Below are 25,388 nucleotides of genomic sequence, written 5' to 3' on the forward strand. Positions count from 1 at the left end.
CCAGTCCTTTCCGTTAAGTCTAAACACTCCACACATCACTGCATTCTCAGCGCCCCAAGCGACCAAGTTGCATATCCACATAAAACAACAGGTAAAGTTATGGACATATTGTATACTTTAACCTTCAAGTATATACATCATGGGAAGAACTGAATTAACCTCTCAATTTTTTGATGAATATAATATTAATTTGTTTATCACAGTGAAGTACGTGAACTGTGACACACCTTGTCCCACGTTCTCATAAGAAGCTACCACCACGTGTAGTTTTTCCTGTGCCAACTTCCTTACAAAACTTCATCAGACTTCCTTTGATCTTTTCACTGCTTGAAAATAATAAATTCATCCCGATAAGACAGGAGTTGCTGTCTACTGCATCACCTTCCATAGAAAATACTGCCATATGAACACAGAAATCTCATTAAAAATCCAACTGACAGGCATTAGGAAAAAGCTTATCATATACTAAAAATTAACACTCACTCAAACAGCTCTATCACTGCAGTCAAAGTTCTTACTTTACGACCATGCTCATGACCCTCACAGTGCCAACTTCCGAACTGAAAATAGTGCCACTACATTTCCTATGAAAATGTTGATTGATTTAATTTGAATGCTTCAGGAATAAACTGTGCCTCCATCACGCAGGGCCTTGCCACTAAAAGGGAACCGTTCTGTCACAAGCAGCACCAAGCTGGCTTAAAGCTACTCACTCTTTGAGAAACTCATCCAGAGAGAGCTGGACATTTGGTGGAACCGCTGCCAATACCTCCTCTTCTGTCTCGCTTTCTGTTCCACTGGGCCGCTGACAGCTGACATACATTAACACAGAGCAAGCAACTCAAACACATGCAGCAAGACATGATGCCCCTCACAGTGCTACTGAATAGATGTTTAGGATGGAGCGACCGTTTGGTAATACCCATAAGATGATTGGGATGACGCATATGGTGTGCAATTTAATAACGCCAATTATTTCGAGACGAATAATTGTGAATAACATGTGCATACACAAAAAGCATTACAAAAGGCAGCCAGAGGCTTCCTGTCTTGAACAGAGGTTAGAACATTATAAGTGCAAGGACTTAATGTTGAGTCTGTGCCAAATTATCACGTGAACAGGAGAAGCTACGCCTTTATGAACATGTGCACAGGAATGGAAAGGCATTCTTGAAACATACATACACTGAAACAATGAAATTCCCATTTTATAAATACATAGACAAATGAACACTAAAATAATAACATTCTAAATGCTTTACATACTTGATCTTCAACAGAGCACTTGCCAACTGAAGAACGCAGATACGAAACAAGAGTGAGCCAATCATATTTACTAAATTTAGTGAAAGGATAAGTTTCTTCCCATCACATGAACGGCATAAACCCAGAATGTGGCATCAGTAAACAGACTTTTGACCAACTTCTGAAAAATTATGAAGCGTTACCTTGACGACCTCAAGACGCAGCTTCATTCTGTACTTTGTTCTTAATATTAAAAAAAACAAATGTTGTTTGTAATGCTTTTGGTGGGTGATTATTCAAAATAAAAATGTGCCGACACTAGGACACTGTGCAAAGTGCAATAGCAGCAATTCAAGCAAACAGCCACTGGACAGAAATGTACTCACGGGGGGATGATGGGAGTGGTACTGTCACCTGCAGCGTCCTGCACTGCTATTATAGAAGGCGTTGACACTGACTTCTGCAGGGGAAGTCTTGCTGGCAACAGCCTCAGGCTCTCTGCCTCTCTCTTTGCAACAATCTTGTTGAAGTCATTCTGCAAGTCAAGAGCCCCACTTTATTTTTTGTTGTGACAAATACAAAGGCGCGTTAAAAAGATTACAAAGACAACATATTCAACAAGAGATGCAGACACTAACAGTTAAAAACAGACCCTGTACCATGTGCAAACAAATAAAAATTACATGCACCCTCACACTTTCCAAGCCATTATGTTGGTTGGTTCTTTTCAGCATGACTGTAAACATAAATAATCTTGCAAATCCATCAAACCAAGAAGAGTAACACAAGGACAAATTATTATTTAAAAACTTCAAGAGAAGAGTGACTTTAAAGAAATCCTGTGTGACCTAGAAAAGGGAACCAAGGTGGTTGATCTTGTAATCCACCAAACTGGTGAGGATTAATACCTGCAGGTCTGCCTCATTCAGTGAATGAGTTGAAGCGCCGCCCGTGCCCCGGGTGGCACGTCGACCTCCGGCCGGCCCCATCATCAAGGCAGAGTCCATCACCAGCAGTCTAGTGCTGCCTGCACTGTCCACCTGATCCAAGAATGGATCATCCTGCTCTGAGTCCAGGCTGCTTAAGCTCATGCTGCAACACACTCAGTATGTGCACCAAATCTGCTGTCAATGAACACGAAGACTTCTAGCTTCTCCAAAATGGCGGTATAACTGCCACCACCCAGATATGGAGATATGGGAGTGCAGGTTTAAAGAATTAAAATACGGCTGTTTCAGTGGGATTCTTACCGTCTAACCCGTTCTATCAATACCTGAGTAATATAAAAGAACAAACATAAGCAACAAGAACAGCGTGTCAGTACCTCCGCTGTCTGTCTGACTTCCTCTTGTCTCCACTGCTGCTGAGATCCTCTAGGGCTGTCCAACTCCTACGTCGCTGCACATCACCATCTGCTCGGCTGACAAGCCATTTCTTGGAATTCCCTGCACATAACACCACCAGAAGCATGTTCACAACAAGAACCCACTGTTTTTGACCAGCTATTATACCATGCTTACTGGTGTATAAGACGCGTAATAGTTTATGAAGGAGAAATTAAGAAGCAGCCTGCGATATTTTTTAAATTTGGTTTTTAATATTTTTTTTCTATGTTTGAAAGCATTGTTAATGGGAACAATGTGTGTGTATATATATATATATATATATATATATATATATATATATATATATATATATATAAAGGAATTATCCACACGCTGAGAAACCTTGTATTTACTTCAATCTTCCCCTTCATTAATGTCATTTTCACTACAACTGTCAATGAAGTATCACTTTCAGCGAAGAGAATAACGTCTTTACTCCTAAAGTGTATGGCACACCCACACGCAAAATGCAATGCAATTTTTAGGGCCATTTTAGAGGCTAAAAACCATGTCATACTAACATCTGCACTGCTGCACGGTGGTAGGACTAAGTCTCTAATGCAATAGTGGCCAATTATTTTTACTCTGAGCCACATGGAGATACTCTGAAGGTTAGGTTGGAATTAAACATTTGCCAGGGACTATTCATACTTCATAAACATAAAAGTTAAATTATCAATAATTAACTCAGACACAAGCTCCTAACCTCTCTCTGCTGTTTTCATGATTTTCAGACATGCATTAAACCGAAACTGAATTAAAAATGTAGGGGTAGCATTTTAAAACAGTAAATATACATACTGCAGACCCGCAATACTTGTATTTTCATAAAAGTCTTGCTGTATACCTTTTCCAAGATATGCTGGAGACACAAAGTTCTCTAGAGCTATAGAGTGAATAGGTGATGAGTTGACTGATGCCAGGTCAGGATCTGACCCAACCTCATTGTTCAGAGAAGGACACGAAGCACTCAGCCTGGCACATTGTGCCAGCCCCAACACCTGCAATCAAGATCACTTCATTCCAGTCTGCCTGTTTAGCCATAACAACACAGAATTAATTTCACACGCCTTACTCAAGACTTATAACTATTAAGGTTTACTGCTGAATGTCTTCCATCATCGTCTATCTATCTATTGCCCTAGGATAAATTTTAATATGAGCCCCACATAGGAACTCCTCAATTAGCATTACTAAAGTAATGAAATTAAAAGGGAATCTGGCAGGCAAGTCAAGCATCTTATGTGAGAAAAGAGAAATACAGAAAAATCGACTGAAAAGAAACCCAGGACTGTGTCTGTATATTATGAAGCAGGCTGTGATATTGTAAACTAGACACAGCTGGCTCAAGCAGTAGAAGATCCACCGGTCATTTTCTATGATGGTCGTAATCTTCAAATTCTGTAAGACGTATGACTAGCAACTTTACAAGGAAGCAGAATGTCCTACACTGTTACACTCTGCAAATAATAACATAAATGGAACAGAATTCACAGTCTCAATGGCGCGTGAGGACGATCAGATGTTTGCATTCGGCCAGGGCTGCAGAGCCCAATGAAAGGTGAACAGATTCTGGACAGAGTTGTGGTTATGCATGCTTAGGCTTAAACCCAGCTACAGCAATGGTAAAAGAAGAAGAAGAAGATTATGCAACATCTAAGGTCTTCACAGTGGTGATAACTTGGATCGTGATCTCACGGGCTGACACCGTGTAGTTTCAGAGGACCGTTTTGCCTCCATTTCCAGAGAAGAAGACACTTCTAAGTAACTCTGTACCAAAGATGGAGATGCTACATTCCTTTGATGCATTGGTAACAACTTGTGAGCATACACCAAGTCACATAAGATGCCAACAACCCACGTCTCCAAGATGATCATGGCTGTACATAAAAATTGACACTGATAATTTACTCACCTGACTGTTCAGGGCTTGTGCCATTGTTTGGTCACGCATGTGCTGGATGCTCTCATGGATCTCATGCAACTGCTGAAGATTGTCCTCTGTTGAAACAACAATCACAATTTGCTGTCAAGTATAAAACAAACAGCCACATCTGGAACTTCTTATGGCACAAGAGAGAATATTAAAGGGGAAAAAAAACCACTACACTGAACTCTTTACTGAGGTACTCCAGTTATCATTTTGGCTCTCATTTTAGACTTCCTTCAGACAAGAGACAATTTGATGGAGCAAAACTGAGAAGCTGGAACACCATTTGTCATGACACTGAGCACAGGGCAGCAATTCTTCCCCTCACCTTGTATTACTACTGCCTGCTGAATTTAAGGAAATAATAGCTGGTTACAAAACAGGACTATTAACTACTGCACAGTGATGTTTCATAACTAACATTAAAAACTCAGAATGCAAGGTTATGAGGCAAAATTCAAATTTGATTCTGACGCCGTCTTAAAATATGAAGAAGAAAAAATTCTCAAATGACAGTGTTTGGATATCCGAAGGTCGGGAGTTAAACAACATGTATATTTGTACTCACCAAGAACTGGGTAGTGTTTGGCACCAGGTGAATGTGGTGTAACACTGATGGTGGGGACCAGGGGCCCAGGGCCCCCATGCTTGTTTGCCATGGGGGGCCCTGTCCCTTCACACTGCACCAGGTAGTCTGTGATCACGTCGTCGTCACTATCAGGACACTCATCTAGAAGAAAACATGCAACTACACCAACTGAAGCTCATAAAAATTCCTAGTGCTCTAATATCATAAATTACAATATTATCCCTCCATCCATAAGATAATAAAAGCATGGTACGTTGGCCTTCTGTAGCAGTTAATACACAAATAAAAATTATGTGTAAGACTTGAGGTTCTCACAGCGGTGAGTATGAAGATGTCCGTCTTCTGGGTTATTGCGCTGTGTAGTCTGGTCGATGTTAACCAACGTTTCAGAGGTCATACTGCCTCCGTCATCAGGGAGATGAATATGCCAATGGGGTGTGAGGAGCTGGATTTATAGGCAGGGGCACACATTTCACTTCCCTGCCTATAAATCCAGCTCCTCACACCCCATTGGCATATTCATCGCCCTGATGACGGAGGCAGTATGACCTCTGAAACGTTGGTTAACATCGACCAGACTACACAGCGCAATAACCCAGAAGACGGACATCTTCAAAATTATGTGGTTGTTAACACTTCTTATTTGGCAGGTCACTAGTTCAAATCTTGAACCCATTTCTCAGACCCTCCAGGCAGGAACATGGGCCCTCCAGAATACAAAACAGAAGCAATAATCACTCATCTGTGATGTTCAGTAACATGAATTCTGATGCAAATACAATGTTTACTAAATCCATCATTCACAACCTTCAGATGCGTCTATTCAAACAACGTGCTTTATAGAAAACTACGACAATTCTGAGTACTCAAACCATCTCGGGTAACTATGAGCTGTCATGTTACTAGTTATCTATCAGCCTGTGTTTAAGCGTCCCACCATCAAGATGTATAGAGAAATAAACATAAAGCTTCCACACATTCTTAACCTTGGTACTAGAACGAGATGAGCGGAGAGCTTCGTGCTTCAACCACTATCTACTGCTAGATTATTTAATTCAAAGCAATACAACACTGATGTGGAGAACAAATTTAAATTTTTGAGCACCACAGTCTAAAAATTTCAATTTATGACAGGGCTTTCAAATACATGATCTGTGGGCAGCATGCGGCCAACTTGGATATGGGAAAATACTAGTTCATGCAATTGTCATTTCATATGAACAGGTTTTTTGTATAACTTTCAGGAATATAAGCTCAAAATATTAATTGCTGACCTTGGAGTTCCTGCCCCATGCCTGTCAATGCTACAGTTAAATAAGTTAAGCTACTTAATAACATAAATAATAAAACCAATACAATGACAAACACGCCAAGTTATAAAAGTCGACCGGAAGCACAGGCCACTTATATCACGTAAATGTCCCCTCCTGCACCTGATAATCGCATCGTCAAACAAGAAATGCATGCAGGATTTTCGGACGAGGTGGCTGTTACCCCTGGGCCACTGTCGCGGTAGTGAAGAGACGAAATGCTGTATCAGCGGGAAACGGCCGGTGGGCTTTCCTGGGTCCTCAACATGGTTTCTGATCTCGGGACAGACGCAAGTAACTGCACTTTCCCCAATACCTCCAAGCGCACGTCACGTAAAACGTCGTTAAATAAATATAAGAATTTTAGCTGCTGCGAGGAGGGGGCAGAACCTGAGAGCAGTTGAAAAAGTGGGATTTTGGGCATTCACGGGAAGTGATGACGTGTAAAAGACTGCTATGCTTAACAACCCACGCCATGGGAAGATGTACACGGCGCTACAACCCAGAAGACAGCCATCTTCGTACTCAGCGCCACGAAAACCTCAGATCCTACTATGGCTATTGGAACTACATGGAGCACAGTTTCATTACTGCGTTCACAAGAGCCCGCCACTGGTCCCTACCCCGAGCCTGATGAATCCAGTCCACACCACCCGATCCTATTTATATGAGATCCATTTTAATATTATCCTCCCAACTTCCTAGTGGTCTCTTTCCTTCTGGATGTCTCCCCGCCTTCAGGCGTTGCAACCGAAATTTTGTACGCATATTTCATCTCCCCCGGAGGACCATCCCCTTGTCGGCTATCCGCCTCCGCCTGGAACCCGACGAGGACGCGCCGTGGCAGCGAAGCTACTGCATCCCTCCTGCTCTCGTTGCGTATTGATTCTGCCGCCCGCAAGTTTCAGTGTGACGCACGTTGCTGCGGGGCGGCGGGGGTCTTTCCGGATGCTCCACCTACCAAGAACATTCATGTGTCTAGTTTGAATCTCGGCCACGTCACCGCCTGGGGCGGCAGAGGGTTTCCTCAGTCACAATTTGCGGAGTTAAACACCGTCGTTTAACAACATTAGATTAATTTCAAACTGCAGGAAGTAAAGAGAGATATGGAGCGACCACAGCACGGAGGGCCTGTTTCTGCCCATACAGCAATCACAACCTAAGCTGAAGGAGCTGGCGTTCGTATATGTACACACGGACACAGCCAACAATTTGTGGCTTTAGACGTGTGAGACCTAAGCGTACATGGGAGGATAATATTAAGATAAAACTTACAGTAACGAGAGGCCTTGTTTCCATAACAGGCAGGGAATTTCTTGACCCGCTAAGCGACTACTAGCATGCCTTTGGATATTCTCTACAATTACCTAATTATTTCCTATGACGCGCGGTTCAAGGGACGGAGAGAGCTGGAAGAGACAAAGAGTATTCGTATACGCGTCCTTCACATAAAATCCTTGTTTAGCGCGGTCGCCATGTTTTATGGCTGTGTATGACTATTTCAAAAGTTAAGACCCGGGTAAGAAGATGGCGAACCCGGAACCTCCTGAATGTCGGCCGCGACGTTCGAAGGGTTTTTCTTGAAAAACCAACAGTCGTACAACCAGTGAAATTCCCTACCTTTCATGTAACCAGGAGGTACATTACCGCCCGCCACTCCTATATCATAACGATCCATTTTAATATTATCCTCTCATATACGCCTAGGGGTTAGAACGCTGGCCTTGTAATCCTGGGGTCCCGGGTTCGATTCCCGGCGGTGCCCGAACTTATAACTTGTGTTGGGCAAGGCCGTGGTCTAGGCAACACGGAGTTTTCCTCCTTGGCATCGCAAACAATTACTCCTTTCACACACAGAAGAAGGCAATGGCAAACCACTTCTGGATCATCTGCCAAGAACGTATATGAGCAGGTCCCAGTCCGAGAAAAGGATGGAAGGATCCTGTTCATATGGACCTGTCGTCAGACAGAACACTAAATAATAATAAAAATAATACGCCTAGGCTTTCTAAGCCGCCTCTTCGCTTCAAGTTTTCCCCAATAAATGTGTGAATGCATTTCTCATATCTCCCACGACAACCCATCTCACCCTCTTGATCTGACCATCCTAATGTTTGGTGAGATGTGAAAGTTACGTAAACCGTCAATGTCCAAAATTCTCCACCACGTTACTTCCCCTCTCTTAGGCCCAAATACCCTCGGTCTGTGTTCTTTTCTAAGGATAAGGCACTAACTTCCACACCCGCACGCAACAGCAGGTAAAGTTCTTTTTTATTGTTACACTTCTTTAGACAGGAAAAGGCAAGACAAAAAACGAACTGATCCACAGCAAGAGCATTCTGCTCTTAGTTTGTTCCTAATGCAAAATCACAAGTTGTTTTAACTGGCTGCAGCAAGAACTGCCTGATGATTTTTTACATGCATTACAGTCTCCGGGACTCAAACCGTGCTACTTCTCCTGTTAGTCAATAATTTCATGTGAAAATGACTAGGCACAGGGCAAGTGATGGGCACTTATGGCCGCGTTTGGTCTTTATATATTTATATAACCGTTAGATACGTGGCTCAGCCCTTCGGAAGCTGATCAAAACTATGGTTAAAGAAACTGAGCACCTCCAACCCCCCCACTCCGCAAGCACGTCATAAGTATAATAGCTAAGTAACCTTACACAGTAACATAATTAGACTACATGCATTACACATGCAGCGAAGAAGTTGCCTATGGTAAGAGGCTCTGACAGCTACTAGAAACAACACGAGTTTCGGGACACGACGTCTTTTAAAAACACTGAGCGTGCAGGGAAATTCCTGGTGGTAAAACGTAGGCAGTACGAGTTCACCCAGGCGTCATTTCTAATTTTCCTTTTCAGCTACATCAATACGGAGACTGGTCAAATTTTAGGTGGGACTAGCCGCTAAAGGCCACGGTGGTCTAGCGGTTAGAACGCTGGCCTTGTAATCCTGGTGTCCCGGGTGCGATTCGGTGCCCGAATTTATAACTTGTGTTGGGCAAGGCCGTGGTCTAGGCAACACGAAGTTTTCCTCCGGGGCTTCCCCGGTTTCTCCGTGGCATCCCAACAATTAATCCATACACACAGAAGAAGGCAATGGCAAACCACTTCTGTATCACCTGCCTAAAAAACATATATGAACAGGTCTCAGTCCGAGAAAAGGATGGAGGGATGCTGCTCATAATATGTCGCCAACCTCCTGTAAAGGGCATGGCCCACCTAAATAACATTTAAAAGGTTGGATCCTACCTCCAAGAAAACACACTGCACTCTCATTACACGAAATATGTACACACAGATTGCTGGGCTCCGTAACTCCACTCTACAAGCAAATAATTCACAGGCGTGACAAGGCAAGGCGCGAGGTTTGGTTTGCACCTACCTACCTACCTGCAGCTGCAGCAGCAGCAATAGCAGGTGGTCCAGATAGCACCAAGACCAGGACCGCACTGAGACCGAGCTGCTAGCCGGCCCGACGCGCGCGGTCGGTCAATCGATCGGTCAACACCATGCGCAGGCGTTCTTTACGCGTCTGCCCGTGACCTACTTATCGCCGCCGGATTTGGATAAAATTTAATATTTACAACAATATACGTTGTATGGGTAGCATGCGCACAAGAGCACACCTTCACTTTACAGTTGTTCCAAACGAGATCCTCACAATCGTGCCATGGCGACATAACCATTAAAAGGAAATGCCACTACTACCCAATTCTATAGGACATGTGTGACTTCGACCACAACTGAGATAGTAGACAACTGTCAGTAGCAATGCCCTGGTTTAAACAGTAACACAACAACGAACAATGGTGGCAACAGAACTTTCTCCACACTTCTCAGAAGAGTAAGCCAGTTCACACACTCAAATCAGGACCCCCACTTCACATTTCACAAACTTTTTCGTTCAGTCTTGACTGACGAAACAGTGGTAGATACAAGAACATGATAGACTAGACCAGGATTCCAAGATCTTGAGCAGTATCCAAGATTTTTGTGTACTACTTTCACGACATGAAAATGTCAGCAAAAGATTTTGTGTAATCACTTCACTTTACCTCTGCATCATTTGGCATTTCTTTGCACTTATTTATGCCTCTTTTCCTCATTTGATGTTCTGACACAGGCCATCAGATACAGTAACTGCCAAAAACGAGTAAAAATTATTACCTTTCACACACTCGGGCATGTTTTTATACTTTTCCAGCAAATCTAAATTCGATTAAAGGTTACACAGCATAATTTAATTCCTATTAGGCCAAGCAGGTGTCTGGTAAAGGGGCTCAAGTGCATGATCCAAACATCATAAAGCTCACCTGATGAGAAAGGCGCTAATCTTATTTCTTCTGTTTGCCTATCCATATCTTCCTGGTCTTAAAGCATCTCAACGTGGTCACCTGTAGGAATCATAATTCACCACACTAAGCAGCTACTTTTTGGGTTGTCAACATAAGGCAAGTTGTGAAAAAAAGCATAAAAATATATTATTAGTTTTTGACATCACTACGTTAACACAGTACTGGAGAGAATATCTGGACATGACAGGAAGAAGGTAACTGGAGAAAACTGCATAATGAGGAGCTTCATACTTTACAGGTCAATTCTATGCCAAACATTACACTGACCTAATCAAGCGGGGCAGGTATTGCAGAATGCATGAAAGGAGCAAACTAAGTGTACAGAATTTAGGTCAGACAATCTGAAGGGGAGGGAGGCAGGGGTAACACTGGGAAGACACAGATAGATAGATGGGTGGGTGTGAAGAAAGGAGAGGGAGAGAAAATCAGATGCTGACTGGTTCAATTCGGCACAGGATGGGGCCACTGGTGGGCTCTCATGAATATGATAATGAATCTTTGTGTTTCATAAAAGTCAGGGAATTTCTTATGTATGATTTAAGATTTTCATGGCAGTGAGTCCCAAGATGACTGGGTTCTGGGCTTTGGACCATGTAGTCTGGTAGAAGCTACCAACGTTTCACAGGTTCTTGTTACCTCCATCATTAGGATCACCCTGATGATGGAAGCAGCAAGGTCGTCTGAAACATTGGTAAGCTTCTACCAGACTACATGGCACAACAACCCAAAAGACAGCCACCTAGGGAATTTCTTGACCAACTGGGTGACTGTTACCTTCTCAATTAGCTCTTTAATTAGCCAATGAATCAAGTAAAGGCAACAGAAATAACTGCTAAATTGGGAAGGTACACCCAATATTGAAATGCCACCTCTATTTGCTATAAGTTCAGACTGATATATGTATTTTTTACATGGCTACCAGATGCTTATTACTCTTTTACTTGATATTTTGACTGGAACCAACAATGTCTGTAGTTTTACTAAAAAACTAAGACATCAACAAACCACAATACAGTGATAGATTAAACACTTGTGCCTCTTTTGTTTGCATATCAGGTTTGTGTTGGTGCTTTGTAAGCATTCGACACATGTTTTACAGATCATGTAAAAGTACAAAGCCACTGTACTATAATAATGTCTCATGTGGGAGAATGTCGGATTTCTTTGGTAAATTAACAATATACAAATACTGCTTATTGTATAAATGTTACCTAATGAGAATCCATGAAAATAATGAAAACATACAGTTATTTCACCTCAGTTCCTGGGTTATAACATTTATCACTTCTTTCTCTTTGAGAACATATAACAAATATAAAATTCAAAAATTAAAACGTCACTACAAGTACCCATTATGGAGAGAATTACCATAATCTGAACCAACTTCTTTTCCAATCAGCAATAATGTAGAACAGCACGAAATACGACATTCATCATGGTCCAACTAACATACCACCATTTAATATATATGTAGAGGCCTGCATCTCAGAAAAAGTATTGCAAAATAATTTGATACACTCTGTGTACAAATTTGTCTTGCATTACATACAATAAAAAACTGCTTAAATATATCTACGTGCTGTAAATTTCAGGCTATAAAACATTGTTCCATAATAATTTAAAATACATATACAGTTCCACACTACTCAAAACCATAAAATGGTGAATACGTAACAAGGTATGCCACGTTCTAAATAGATCAGGTGCTGAAACCAAACGATCAAAATTTGTGGTAAATATGACATTTTCACACACACTATAGCGAGTTAGTTTAAAAACTTCATAATCAAATTATAAATATGCCTTTCAGTAGGGGCACAATGATGACAAATGTCATATACAGCAGACCTTTCTAGGGTTTACCTTACATGGCGCAAGAATGTATCGTTACTTACACCCAGCCTCTCTTCTTGTCAGAAAAAGGCTTTGCTCCAGACAAATGTTCCCATCAATGTAGCACACACTGCACTAACTCACGCATCAGCAACCTCAAAATTTTGGTTAGCATTTACAAAACATTTGTCACACATCAGCCATTATGAAAATCGGACATGATGTCACGTTTCCACATTTTATACACAAATGGCTGCATTTCCTGGCTTTGTCTCCAGCTAATGGGATCATTCACAAATTTAGTTCTCGGTATCGTGGTAAGTAAAAAAACAATGATTCCTACCAATTACAAGATCAAACACACGTAGACACAGTTACAATTTAGTATATTTATAGCGATACACGATCATAAAACAGCTCATCTTCTTCCAGTTTCGTAATTATACCCGGAACATATAATTTCTGTGATTGATCTGATTTTACTCTTTGGAATATTTACTTCCATTACAAAATGGCTGTGTACATGTAAACGCTTGCAGGTTAAGGTAGAATTAACCCACGGTGGCCAGTTATTTCATAAGTATATCGCAATCATGTGATAAATCAATTTCATCTCTTCACAACATTCCAGCACAAGAGCCGCACACGTAGTACAACTATAGGAAAAATACTACTACCTTGTGACCTATATGCCATACACACGACCAAAGTTTTCTGTGCCAAAAGTAATGTGACCATAAATCGCAAAGCTCCTGATTAAATTGCCTACTTGCTTGAGACTTATAAGCTTATAACATTTTCCTGCAATACAACTGTAAATATAATGGTATGCTGTTGTGAACTGCCACAAAGACATATCTTCCAACTTGGCTGTGCATGTAGGGCTAGAAATTATATATTATACATACTTCTACACTGTACAAGTTTTAAGAAAGCCTGAGTATTAGACACATGACACAAACAATACACCATTCAAGCAAAGGAATTCTTACAAAACTGGAGTCCTAAAGGATAAGTCATTGGTGGATCAAAAAGATCCATCATCCATACACTGACATACTAGGCCCTCTGGGTAGACTTCAGACCCTGACTGTGTTAACTGTGTGATGGTCCATGGATGTTTCAGATTTTGTCAATGTTTCAGGACCACTCGAAGTTATGAGATGTGGAAATGGGTGGCCAGCACTCAGTTCAGCTTCAAACCCACATCATCAGAAGTTTTGTCATGTTACTTAAAACAATGCAGTAAGCCACCATGGACATCTTTCTTTGTCAAATATAGTAGTGTTGTTAATGATCAGCGAGGCTGGTCTCATTTCAACTGGGCTGTGGGCACCAGCAATTATCATGTCCTGCGGACAGGCTGCTACCCATACATAAAATACCACTGTTCGCGCAGACCTATCCAAGACTTGAGACTTGAGGACAGATTCTTCCGCTTCATAAAAGTTATTAACTTAGGTAAATACATCATAGCATAAAAATTGAATGGAGCACCTCTTTAAGTCACAGGCTCTGAGGACAGTTTTCAAGAAAAATCATGTAATGTTAAGATTTTTTATATACATACTCTCTCCCTTGAAAGACTTGTTAAGAGACTGGACAATTCTTATTGGGTATAGTTCAGTCATGCCACTAGAACTCAACCTCCATCTTCTTACATTCAATCACTTAACAAACATTTGAGGCAGGAGCAACACTGGAAATATTTACTATATGATACTGAAAATTTATATCATGAAACACTTTGAAATTAACCTGATTTTTTGTTAAGGTCATTTCTATCTGAAAAATAAAATAATTTGCAGACAAAGAGTGAAATGTTTCCAATTTGGGAATGCAGTTTTGTGAATTATAACACTGTGTGAAAAATTTCTTTGTGCATTGAATGGTATGAATGTTATGTAACAGAAATCAGCTGCTAAGTCAGGTGTCATCCAATCAACACACAACACAGTAATTCAAACTTCATCAATACCAATGCAATTAAACAATTTCAAGAATAAGAATGTTTATGACCATCACAGTAAAAGTTAACCTTCGCATCTTATACTGAGCTAGTTTAATTCAATTAACATAACCATCAATTATAATATAACCACTTTCACCTATTTTAACATCTGTCAGGAAGTTCTCCTGCCAGAATAATGTGTATCCTGTGTATATCTCCACCTGTCACTTGGAGGCTACAGCAATTGCACTTACCATTATGGTAAAGCTGTTTTGGAGAAAGTACCAGTTTCCATCTTCAGGGTGAAGTGCCTCACAGGAGAGTTCACATGTATTGTCTGTTACATCAGGCACACCTCCGTGTAGGATAAAGGTACATGACTCTTATCTGAGAAATTCTCATCAGCACCACAGTCCTCCAGTCATTATGATGCCTGACAGTACTGTAAGGCACAGCATGAAACAGCATCTTCAATTTCATGTGTTTTGTTCACTGCAGGTATCCCTTGCTTAGCTTATGGAGTTGCAGCCACCATGTTGATACAACACAAGGAAGTTGTGCACACGCCACATGGGGATGTGTTTGTTTACTTTCTCTATGAGGAGGACAAAGGATCTGAATATTAATAGTCTCAGTTCACCTTTCCAGTAATGACTGTGTGGAAAGAACGTTTTGGAATATCCAAGTTGATGTGCCTCGTGTCAGACACTGTTACAGTGACTCTTCTATCATAATCTGACCTGCAGACACAAAATGAATGTCATGTAATCTGTTAGTAAAATAAATAAATTATAAATGCATTTCATCAAGCCTTATCAAATGCAAGGTTATTTTCCAGGAGAATAGGCAAAATTGTACTTTAAGTGTTCATCACTAGACAGCACTACTCTAAAGTTCTCCCCAGAAACATGATATGCAGTCAGACTGCTCTCTCTCTCTCTCTCTCTCTCTCTCTCTCTATATATATATATATATATATATATATATATATATATAATTTTTTTAAAGTTTATCTAACTGTACTGGGCATGGCAATGCATTACAGGGAAAATTTTAAGACTACCCAACTGATGAACTTTGTAAAACAGTAAACTGTGATGCAAATAGTTGCCTGGCCTGATCATCAGGCTATGTGAGATGGTGCACTGTTACCAACACTTACCTACTGTACAAAATTATTATCACAGCATTGTCAGGTGTCTGAAAAGCTACAGCCAAAACACCCTTCTCCTCTTGTGGCTGCAGCCCAATGCGAACAGAGCCCTCTGGAAGGAACTTTGCAAAGTGGCCCAGAGCATAGAACATTGGTTGTTTGTAGAACTCGTTGGCCGATGTGTTAACAATGATTGCTGCATCGACAAAATTTCTGGCCCAGTTTGGGCCGCCCTGGGGATTGAGGGCAAGATTCCAGTCAATCCAGCCGGTCACCCAGTGGTTCAGATCCTGCACAGAACATAAGCTCTGATGCTCAATTATGTACATGATGCATTATCTTTCCGTATGTTTAGTAACATTTCAATTCTTGTTTATGAATAATCTTTTTAATTCTGTCCACTGTCCTTGTTATTTTTAAACCACTACCTGTCAGCATGCCTCAACATTTTTTACGGTCCTCTCCCCTGCAGATTTCTGTTGGGTACAGGTTCATACTTTGACCTGAATAATTCCGGTCTGCCTTCTGCAGGTGGTATTTGTTGTTAATATGTTCTGAACTTGTCCTTGGCATACAGCTGCTGTCCAGATTCAGAAAATGAGTCTTGGAGTCAAAGACAGGATGATTTTTCATCTGACAAATGAAAGAAGGCCAATTCCAAAGGTGCAGTGATTAAATATCTGGACAACGGACAATTCCAAAAAAATAATCATAATCCTTTAATCCTTTAGACATAACTAATACTCTTACTCAAATGATACAGTGAAATTCTCATTGAAATGAAGGAACATTAAATGGGGATTCCACTGTAATTACCAAAGTGTGATCTTTATTCAGATGTACAGTAAAATTTGAAAATGTATATAAATTGCAAATAAAATAAAATTCAGCCAGTTTCTGCATACTTGACTACTTGCATGTGAAATGTGAGATGAAAGCATCTGCTAAAATGAAAATACTATACATATTATGTAATAGGTACACTTACACTGCTGGTGCCAGGGTAAAGGGGCATCCAAAAATAACACCTGAAATATAACTGTGGCTTTAGGACCTGTATTTTATTTTACTTCAGCCTCAAGTTCATGTCTAAAGTATATAATCATATTTGTACAAACGTTGTAATAAAAATATATTCTAAACTGCTGTCTACAAAGAAAAAGATAACCAGTCAACTTCATAAATGATGCACTGAATTAATTTTCTCTTAGTAAAAGATGCCGTCTTATTAATTTTCCTCACATGGAAAAAAAATCATTAGTCTGGAATGATTAATGTACAGAGACATGTAGCAATTTGATGGAAAGAGCTGTGAAGCCTGCAGCAATAATTAGATACAGTTTACCTCTAGAATGTCTTCCATGTATGACTCTCCCCGACTCCAGGAACCAAGCTTCACTTTCTCAAATTCCCATGGTTTATCACCTGCAACAAAATTTCACGAGTGTGAAGACTGCTTTTAGTTTGTGCCCCCCCTATCTGACCCTGCCAGTAGGATGATGGCGGAGAGGCCTTCCAGTTTAAAACATTTACGAAGGTTTATCTTTTCCAACACATCACCTACAGACCACCAGCTGCCCAAACTCTTACCGACACTAGCTTCCGTTGCAAGGATGAACTTGTCAGGAAAGTTGTTGTGTGTGCGGTCCAAAAGGCTGGGTGGGAAGAGGGTGTCCCAGTACCAGTGAACTGCAATGCCATCTATGTACTCTGCTACTTGTTTATCGGACATGAGCTGCAACAGGATGTGGATCACATCAACTTGAATTTGAACTGAAGAACATCTTCACTATATCCTGGCATGTCATAAAAAACTGTGATGTGAATATGAAGGATAAAGCCAGACTATCCATCTTGTGCATTCTCACAATGTTTATCCACCACGGCAACATGAAACGCTGGTCATCAAGAGCAAGTAGTTTCACACTGCAGTGGTACTTCTTCAGAGCTGGTCCAAAATGATGCTTGATCCAGTGTCTCTGTGAATGAGGGGTCCAGCCCATCGAGTTGAACCTATTCACGGGGAGGATTCCATTTATTGGTTCATTGCCAGTTGAAATGCCCCAGAACTCTATGCCCTGTTTCTTGTATTCATCAAGGAATCTGCAATGTGGGAGAGGCATTAACAGCCAACTGTACAAGACAGAAACCTATGCATTATGAAAGAATAGAATTATAGTTATTAAAGATTCATTGGGACCTGATATGATAAAGTCTGTTTTTTGAGATATTTGTGCTATTATGTCTCTCACTGTCTACTGTGCGCTTCCACTAACAGTAATGTGGAAATTAAAATTACAGAAACAGTATGTGATCTTGCAGATAAATGTGATTCCAGAGGCAAGTACATGCGTAGCTGAGTTTTGGTTGTACAACAGAAAGCAGCAGAACAAAAATAATACCCACCACATTACACAGCATTAGCAACATAAAACCACATAGCACAACATCCCAGAAGATAGTCATCTTCAGCATAAAACTAAATTTCTAATAAAATTCTTCTTCTGTTGAAAACTGTTACCTCAGGACTATCCAACTCACTATGTATTAACATATACAAAGCACCTGTTATACATGTGTATAAAACATGTCTTATTGGTGTGGAGGGGTGAGAGTCTCTGTGGAACTGCAGCCACTAGCATGCCCTATGTCCATCTCCCAGAAGATACAGGAATATGGAGTAACGGTGGAATGAGGGGAAAACCAAGGAGCTTGGAGAGAAATATGTCCCAGAGCCACTTTGACCACCACAAATCCCACTGGACTGACAGACCAGGGCCATGGGGATAAGAAGCCAGTGTAGGCCACCTGTGCTATGGCACAGCTAACATGGCCCATTCTTTAAGGGAGCAAAATGAATTACAAGAATGGGAAAAGTACTTAGGTCTTAGAGGGATGAAATAAGGGAGGAATCACAGATCTTACATAACAAGGAGCTTAGTAATTTAAACAAAGTACAGTATTGTTAAGGCTGTCAAATCAAACACATTACATGCAGTAACAAAGAGAAACATGAAATACCCTCGGAATTTTTGTGTCAATCAATGTAGTCCTGTCACTTACTTTACAAGATAGTCAGCCCAGGTCTGGTAGTACTCATCCTTCAGGAAACCAAACCCACTGTAGTCATCATTTGTTTTCATCCACGGAGGAGCTGTCCATGCACCAGCCACTAGGTGGAGCCTTCGATCGCTCAGCTGTTGCGCTTCTTTTATCAATGGAATCTGACAGAAGTGGAGAAGAGCTTCCGCGTCAGCATAGCAGTAACACTTCTCTCTTCACAAGGTACCTGCTAATCTGACTTGTGGTTCCCCTCAGAACCAAATAACCATTCACAATCACCTACATTGCCATATAACTTGAGCAACTAATACAGCACTCTTAAATAAGCTCAGGTAGAAGCAAACATCACAATGTGTTTCTACACTATGCCCATGTGCCTTCTCTTGGTATTCTACTCATAAGTTCTATGGCTGTGCTGCAATATGAAGATCCCTCAAGTCAGTGCTCAGTGCTGTATACCTCAAAACAGCATTCGCTAAAAGTCACGTTTGCTAGGCATGTCGACAACTGCTCTGCTTACAAGTGAATCACCTGCTGTTACACAACATATCTAGACATACTGGTATGAACTCTGACCACTACAAGCTTGTGACTTACCATGACGATATGTGGGATTCAAATGAAGAGAATTAACAACAGTGCCACATTCTTACACCTGAGCTGAGGCTTTTTACATCACATGCAGGCAGGGCCAAAGGCCATTAAGTCACAGTGCTAGTTTAATGTAATTAACTAACTAAGTAGATGGCTTACAGAACCCAATGCCCTCCGCCGGACCCTGTCCTGGGCCAACAAAATCCACTCTCCTTCAATTCCTATCTCCCATAGATCCTGCCTGAGATTATCCTCCCATCTACATCTAGGTCTCCCCAGCACTCTTCCCCTCAGGTTTCCCAACCAATACCCGGTGCACACCTCTTGCCCCATCCATGTGCACCACATTCCCAGCCCTTCTCATTCTTCTTGACTGAATCACCCTGAAAATACTGGGGAAGGAGTACAACGTGAAATTTTCCACTGGGATCGCGCCTTCCCCTCCCATCACACTTCCTGCACTGCCACCAAATCTAACTTATAATTCTCTAATTCCCTACTCACCAATTTCAGTGCCCCAGCCCTACAGAGACTCCTAACATTCCAGGTTCCAAATCTCATATCCTTTTTCAAGTGCCATGGTCATGCCAAAGAATCCGCCCTGGTCCAAGGTTTTGGTAATTTTTGCGTAACAATGCTGTTTTTTACGGTGAAAGGTTGTTAGCCTCACACCGAACCCCTAAGCTGGAGGACCACCCCTCATCTGCCGTCTGCAACTGCTTATTAAATATATTAGCAGCCAACCTCCGAAAATACAATTCAAGTAATATCACACGAAAACTAATACATTTATGTATGAAACTACAGTAATCCTTTGTAAGAAAATTCTGGAAACTACAATAAATTTACAGAACCAAGTATCCTACACCCTAAACCTTGAACATGTCTACACCCTCGGACCATCAAATGTCAGCAAACTAATGAACATCAAGGTCCAAGGAGACGGACTCACTTTGTAGAAGAAATCTTCAAGAGTCAAATTGTAATGTGTAAAGTTGGCATCCCCTGGCACATCATCATATGTGTAGGTGTGCGTTGAGAAGTCAGAGCCAGCCACTGGAACACGGCCAAAGTTAAACTCAATCCCATCAACTGAGAAGTAGGACCTGCAGAGAGAGAGACAGAGACACACACACACACACAGAGACTTGCAGCCTGACAGTAGTGACATGTTAAAAGCATGTGAAATTCCCCGACATCAATACAGAAATTATTTTACAGGCTAGCTAAGAAACTGGTGCAGATACAACTAAACATAGTTGCAGAATAAATTATGGAAATACTTGTTATAATTCACTTCAAAACTTGCATGCATACTGTTTGGTGGGGAAATATATTGAAAAATGGTCACTTGGAAGAATAAGGAGGAGCTCGGAAGATAACATTAAGATGGATCTCACAGACACAAGATGGGAGGAGGATGAAAATGGCTGAAGATTCACTCCAGTGACAGGTGCTGGTATCAGCTTTGGTTTCTTCTATTACAGGCTTAGTATGTTTTTTACAGGAAGACTGAAATGCATTAAATCCTGTGCCTCTGTACTGCATTTAAAAAAGATTATTCCAATTTTAAACTTGCTTAACCTTAATAGAGTATTAATTTGATTCATTAACATTTCAAACCACGAAAAACTAGGTATGAAAAATTTCTGGGACACAATATCTGGGATATCTGGTCTCCAATGATTATCTTATTCATACAGTGCAAGTTGCCTATAAGATAGGTAATTCACATCTGCAACCACTTTATTTATTTAATTAATAACTCTGTCTGTAGTTCAGACTTTATAGCACTGATGAAACCATATTAAAACATTCTGATTCAATGAACTTTATTATTTTGATGCGTGGTATGCATGCCCACCAATTCTCTTACCTCATAAGATTCTGTTTTACTTGTAAAGCTAAGGAATCTATATTTATTCCAGCAGCATCCGTAAAAGCACCTCCAAAACCCAGAATCCTCTGGTATGTTGCTGTCAGATTTACTGTAAAACGAATTCCTGGGGGGCAAAAAAAAAAGAATAGGAAATGCAATTTTTTTTTTAGCCGAGCATACAACAGTGCCAGGTGAGACATGTAGCCCCAACTGCAGACAGCGAGTCATATAAGATTGTAAAAAGTCCCTGGAAGAAAGTGAATGAATGAATGGCTTGCTGTCTTCTTAGGAGACAATGTCAACAACCATTCCCATAATGGGGCTGTGTAACGTGAAACAAATTCAACAAACTAGTATCTTGATTCAAATGCACTCAATTACAGTCTTCTTCAGCCCTGCAAAGGAAGAAAGAGGATGCTTCATATTTTGGGACCCCGCCTGTTATTCTGTACATTCTAGAATAGGCAAGGCAGGTCAATGCATGTGAATGGGAGGCCAGCACCTTCCTTCTAGAATGCCAGATCACTTGTCTGCGGCATACTCGCTCCCCGTTGCTGGGTTTGCATTAACATTATCACAAAGATCACTATAGTCAGACAATTACAATTACATCTCAATGCATGTCTTTGCTTACTTATGCAAGTCCTCGAAGGCAGTTTCAACATGTCTTGTGAGCACCATCTTGCTGATGTCATCCCTTCAGAGGCAAAAACATACAAGGATGTGACAACCTAGCACTGGTTTCAGAAATGATATTCACAGGCCTAGTCTAAACTGCCCAGTTATACTGAGAACTAAAAGAACAGAACAAATGTATGGTTTCCAGGAAAATGGTGTTTTTCTGCTTCACCATCCATATGAGAATGAAAGCCAAAGTTGTCCCTGTGCTTAAACACTACACTATGAAGACGTGCATGAATGGAGAACTTGGCACTACATCCAGAAAGTGGTCAGTTAATATTGTGACCTATTCAAGGTCTGGTAACTAGTGGATGGACCCCATGGCAAGTCTGTTACCTGTGGAGTGAGGAGAGTCAACAAGGGATCCCACTGTCTTGTGAAACCGTAAGCCTGACTGTGAGGTTGAGTACTGCACAAACTGGTCTGCTGGCACTGCAGAAAGCTTGGCTATGGTATCACAGTATGTCATGTTGCAGACACACACTATGTTACCTGAACCAAATTCTCGAGGAGCACATGGTCTGTCAGCAGTCACTGAAAGCAACAAGTTTATATCAAGTAAATATGAAATAGATTCACCTTTATTTACATATGCATAACCAACTGAACCTTTCAGACTACAACTGCACTTGCACACCTACAGTTTAAAAGACTAGACTATGGTGAGCAAGGAATCTGAAGGTTACGTATCAAAATGCAGAAACATTTACACCTGTTACAGAAACCAAAGTTGGAATAATTACTAACACCATCTGTTCAGTGGGTTTTAACTGACTCTTTCAGTAATTTTAACAACTCTCCTTTTGCACCCTTATGGTGAAAATGGAGAAGAAAAGTATCAAATGTCACATATTGTAAGGCAGTGGCAAAGAAATGCATCAGTTATACCCAGCCCAAAATAAAAGTAGCAGTGGAGGTTCAGTGTAGAGATAAGTCTTATGAATTAAAGGCAAATAATCATCTTGCATTATTAATAACATTTATTAAGTCCCTAGATAACAGAATTAATCTAACAACACCTGGAAGAGTTATCTCCCACATATATTTTAACACAATTCAGTCCAAAAAGTCAAAGTCACAGAATAATGGGCAGATACATAACGAAATACTTTACAACATAATGAACTAAATTAGATCTGAGATTTCCACAGTGAAGTTTAAGGCTATGATTTTCAACACTCTGAAGATGGCCTGCATTTTCTCCAAAATGTTGGTAACCTCCAGGGCTACAGTGCATAACATTCCAGAAGACCACACGCCTAACCACGTCTTTCTACTTTCTGCTGATCATTATCCACATTTTGAAACTTGATGTTAATTGCTTCAGGCCTTAAAATGTTAGATATTTATGAATGTTTCAAGTTCTTGTAGTACTTTTGGTCAGAACATTGGCAATAACAGATAAGTACTATTCCAATCGTGATTCATCTGGTTAAAAATTTCTGTTTTGTGTATATGTATATTAAAATCCAAGACTCCAATATTCGAGATAGAACAGAATAAAATAGAATTTACTTACATTCCGTACATCCTTCATAGGCCCTAGCCACGAACGTAGAACGTCATAGCACAAATATGATACTTGTATTTCTACTATAAAAAATTGTGATACCTCGTTGTCGTCAATAAATGACGTCATCAAACAATGCCACGCTATTTGTTTACTCGGTATTGTTGTGTTGGTATAACAACACAACTTTTGGTCAACTATTTATGATCGACGAAGAAGAAGCCGTCAAACAAATAATCGAAAATGTACGTCAGAATTCGAAAGCGACGCTAAAGATGACATCAAAGAAACCCCCCCCCCGGAAGTGGGGGTTGGTTGCGAAGGAGGGGTTGGTCAACTGTTTTAACCCTCTATTCGGGGGGGGGGGTTTAGTTTATTTTCTTACTGAAGATTTTAAAACGCAACCAACTCCCCCGAAGGGGGGTTTGGTTGAGTTTTGAAGTTGGTCAAGTGTTTTAACCCTCCATTCGGGGGGGGGGGGGTAGTTTAGTTTGTTACACAAGAATTTAAAACGCACCCCCCCCCCCCGAAGGGTGGGTTGCTTTTTTTGAACACTTGACCAATCCCCTTGGTTGCGTTTTAAAAACTTGACGAACCCCGAGGAGCTCCGAAAGGAGCGCTCTGCTCTAGTAATATAAATTGGACCACTCATCTTTGAGATAAAATCACAAATACGTTTTATAACAGCCAATTAATAGTGAGCGGGGGCGTGTGGTAAAGTTTCATTAACCTCAAATGTATCAACTCACCAGGTATACAAACCAAAGAAATTGAAAGAGTAATATATAACAGCTTCATTGTTTATATACGATTTTCAGATAAAAACTGTGTATTCTCTCTGCACCTATGACTTTAAAAATGTTTATTCCCTTCAAATATACGAAAACAATGTGTCATTACGCCATAGAGTAGAGTGTCATTATTACACAACACCAACTGCTCTTCTTCAAAGTTGCTGATGAAGGACCATCTTCAGTTTTCTTATATCCATTACAGCCGTTACTAAAGTCTTCCAATTAAAGAAACTGCACCATATCTCTCATCAGAACGTTACAGAGAACTTTTTCTCTAGTGCATCAATGAAGTTAATGATCTGCCACAGAAACACTTCTAATACTCTGTATCAGTAAAACTTGCACAGATTTTCAACTATCAGTTTGATAAGTCCACCTAAACACGATAAGTGGTAGGCAAAGATAAAGGGTTATGACCTGATTGCTGGCGTTCACAATTTCGATAATGTAATTACGTTAATAAAATTTATTTACATTACATAGATCCTTCATAGGCCGAAGCAAAGGATGTACAATATATCATAATAAAAATACAGTAAAGTAGATTATATACATACAATGACAATAAAAGTTGGAAACAAGATACAATGTGGAGTAAATACACATAACCTCAAACGAATAATGATGGAAATTTAAATGGATTCAGATGAACACAGAAAGGGAAATAAAGCCAAATCTTCTACAACACCTTACTTTGTCTGTCTGTTTCCCCCCCTTCCCCCCCAAAACAACACATTTTTAATTCTACATGCCTTAACACCACAATATGGGTTCATGTTATATAAATGTTCCAGTCACTGGACTCCAAAACAAATCATTTCTTTTGTACTCCATTTCTCTATCTTTGAGGTCTGAAATTTACACCCTTGCGACATTTAAAAATCTTCCTCATATGACTTATAAACCTCTGAACTGATCATAATTCATTGATACTTAAAACCTTTCTTTTATTATATCTTCCCAGTCTATAATGCTTCTTCTTAATGTGACCAATACCACCAAACACACTATAATATGGATGATAGCTGTGCTGTCTTAATCTTTTTTATCACCTGTTTCCAACTTCATATTAAACTACATTCTGATGGTTTCCCAGATACTTGCA

The 25,388-nt window shown here is 40.5% G+C and overlaps 3 protein-coding genes across 19 annotated transcripts in view; 1 reads left to right on the forward strand and 2 right to left on the reverse strand.

The window, feature by feature from the left end:
* cyst (rho guanine nucleotide exchange factor 18 cysts) overlaps nt 1–12,860 on the reverse strand; it is a 36,377-nt gene extending 23,517 nt beyond the window's left edge. For 4 of the 13 annotated variants that reach the window (XM_087357975.1, XM_022080422.2, XM_087357973.1 and 1 more), the window contains exons 1-9: nt 12,721–12,860; nt 10,784–10,899; nt 5,129–5,290; nt 4,546–4,631; nt 3,478–3,631; nt 2,570–2,690; nt 2,154–2,337; nt 1,632–1,780; nt 714–812 (exon numbers count right to left, since the gene is read on the reverse strand). In XM_087357975.1, the coding sequence (XP_087214101.1) occupies nt 714–812; nt 1,632–1,780; nt 2,154–2,337; nt 2,570–2,690; nt 3,478–3,631; nt 4,546–4,631; nt 5,129–5,290; nt 10,784–10,829 (1,001 nt within the window). In that variant the 5' untranslated portion in view covers nt 10,830–10,899; nt 12,721–12,860. The other 9 variants (XM_087357969.1, XM_087357972.1, XM_087357970.1 and 6 more) reach the window with 9 other exon arrangements.
* A 961-nt stretch (nt 12,861–13,821) lies between these two features.
* On the forward strand, nt 13,822–15,414 carry LOC110837862 (uncharacterized protein C15orf61 homolog). The gene is made up of 2 exons (XM_022080449.2): nt 13,822–14,119; nt 15,108–15,414. The coding sequence occupies exons 1-2, from the start codon at nt 13,822–13,824 to the stop codon at nt 15,233–15,235; spliced, it is 426 nt and encodes a 141-aa protein (XP_021936141.2). The 3' UTR covers nt 15,236–15,414.
* Nucleotides 14,202–24,642, reverse strand: Gba1b (Glucocerebrosidase 1b). 5 transcript variants are annotated; one of them, XM_022080432.2, is made up of 10 exons: nt 24,239–24,632; nt 22,316–22,513; nt 21,296–21,422; nt 20,372–20,525; nt 18,826–18,986; nt 17,631–17,865; nt 17,353–17,497; nt 17,108–17,187; nt 15,772–16,052; nt 14,202–15,349 (listed from the first exon to the last, which is right to left on the reverse strand). In XM_022080432.2, the coding sequence occupies exons 1-10, from the start codon at nt 24,285–24,287 to the stop codon at nt 15,241–15,243; spliced, it is 1,539 nt and encodes a 512-aa protein (XP_021936124.1). In that variant the 5' UTR covers nt 24,288–24,632; the 3' UTR covers nt 14,202–15,240. The 5 variants fall into 5 exon arrangements, with proteins under 5 accessions (XP_021936124.1, XP_021936126.1, XP_021936125.1 ...); XM_022080434.2 differs by having other exon boundaries at nt 24,390–24,630; XM_022080433.2 differs by lacking the exon at nt 24,239–24,632 and adding an exon at nt 23,499–23,797.
* Between the last annotated feature and the right edge of the window lie 746 nt (nt 24,643–25,388).

Source organism: Zootermopsis nevadensis, unplaced genomic scaffold (assembly GCF_977971745.1).
Source record: "Zootermopsis nevadensis isolate Lab colony 2312 unplaced genomic scaffold, Znev_1.0 Znev_ptg000029l, whole genome shotgun sequence".
NCBI classification, from domain to species: Eukaryota; Metazoa; Arthropoda; class Insecta; order Blattodea; family Termopsidae; genus Zootermopsis; species Zootermopsis nevadensis.

Bases quoted from the DNA above. Each gene is read 5' to 3' on its own strand.
- LOC110837862 (XM_022080449.2), top strand. From the start codon at position 13,822: ATGTGGAAATGGGTGGCCAGCACTCAGTTCAGCTTCAAACCCACATCA. The intron at 14,120-15,107 runs GTAAATACATCA...TGTTCACTGCAG, and splicing joins CATAAAAGTTATTAACTTAG to GTATCCCTTGCTTAGCTTAT.
- Gba1b (XM_022080432.2), bottom strand. From the start codon at position 24,287: ATGAAGCTGTTATATATTACTCTTTCAATTTCTTTGGTTTGTATACCT. The intron at 21,423-22,315 runs GTAACAGACTTG...TTTGCCCCCCAG, and splicing joins TGACTCTCCTCACTCCACAG to GAATTCGTTTTACAGTAAAT. The intron at 17,188-17,352 runs GTAAGAGTTTGG...ATTTTGTTGCAG, and splicing joins TGCAACGGAAGCTAGTGTCG to GTGATAAACCATGGGAATTT.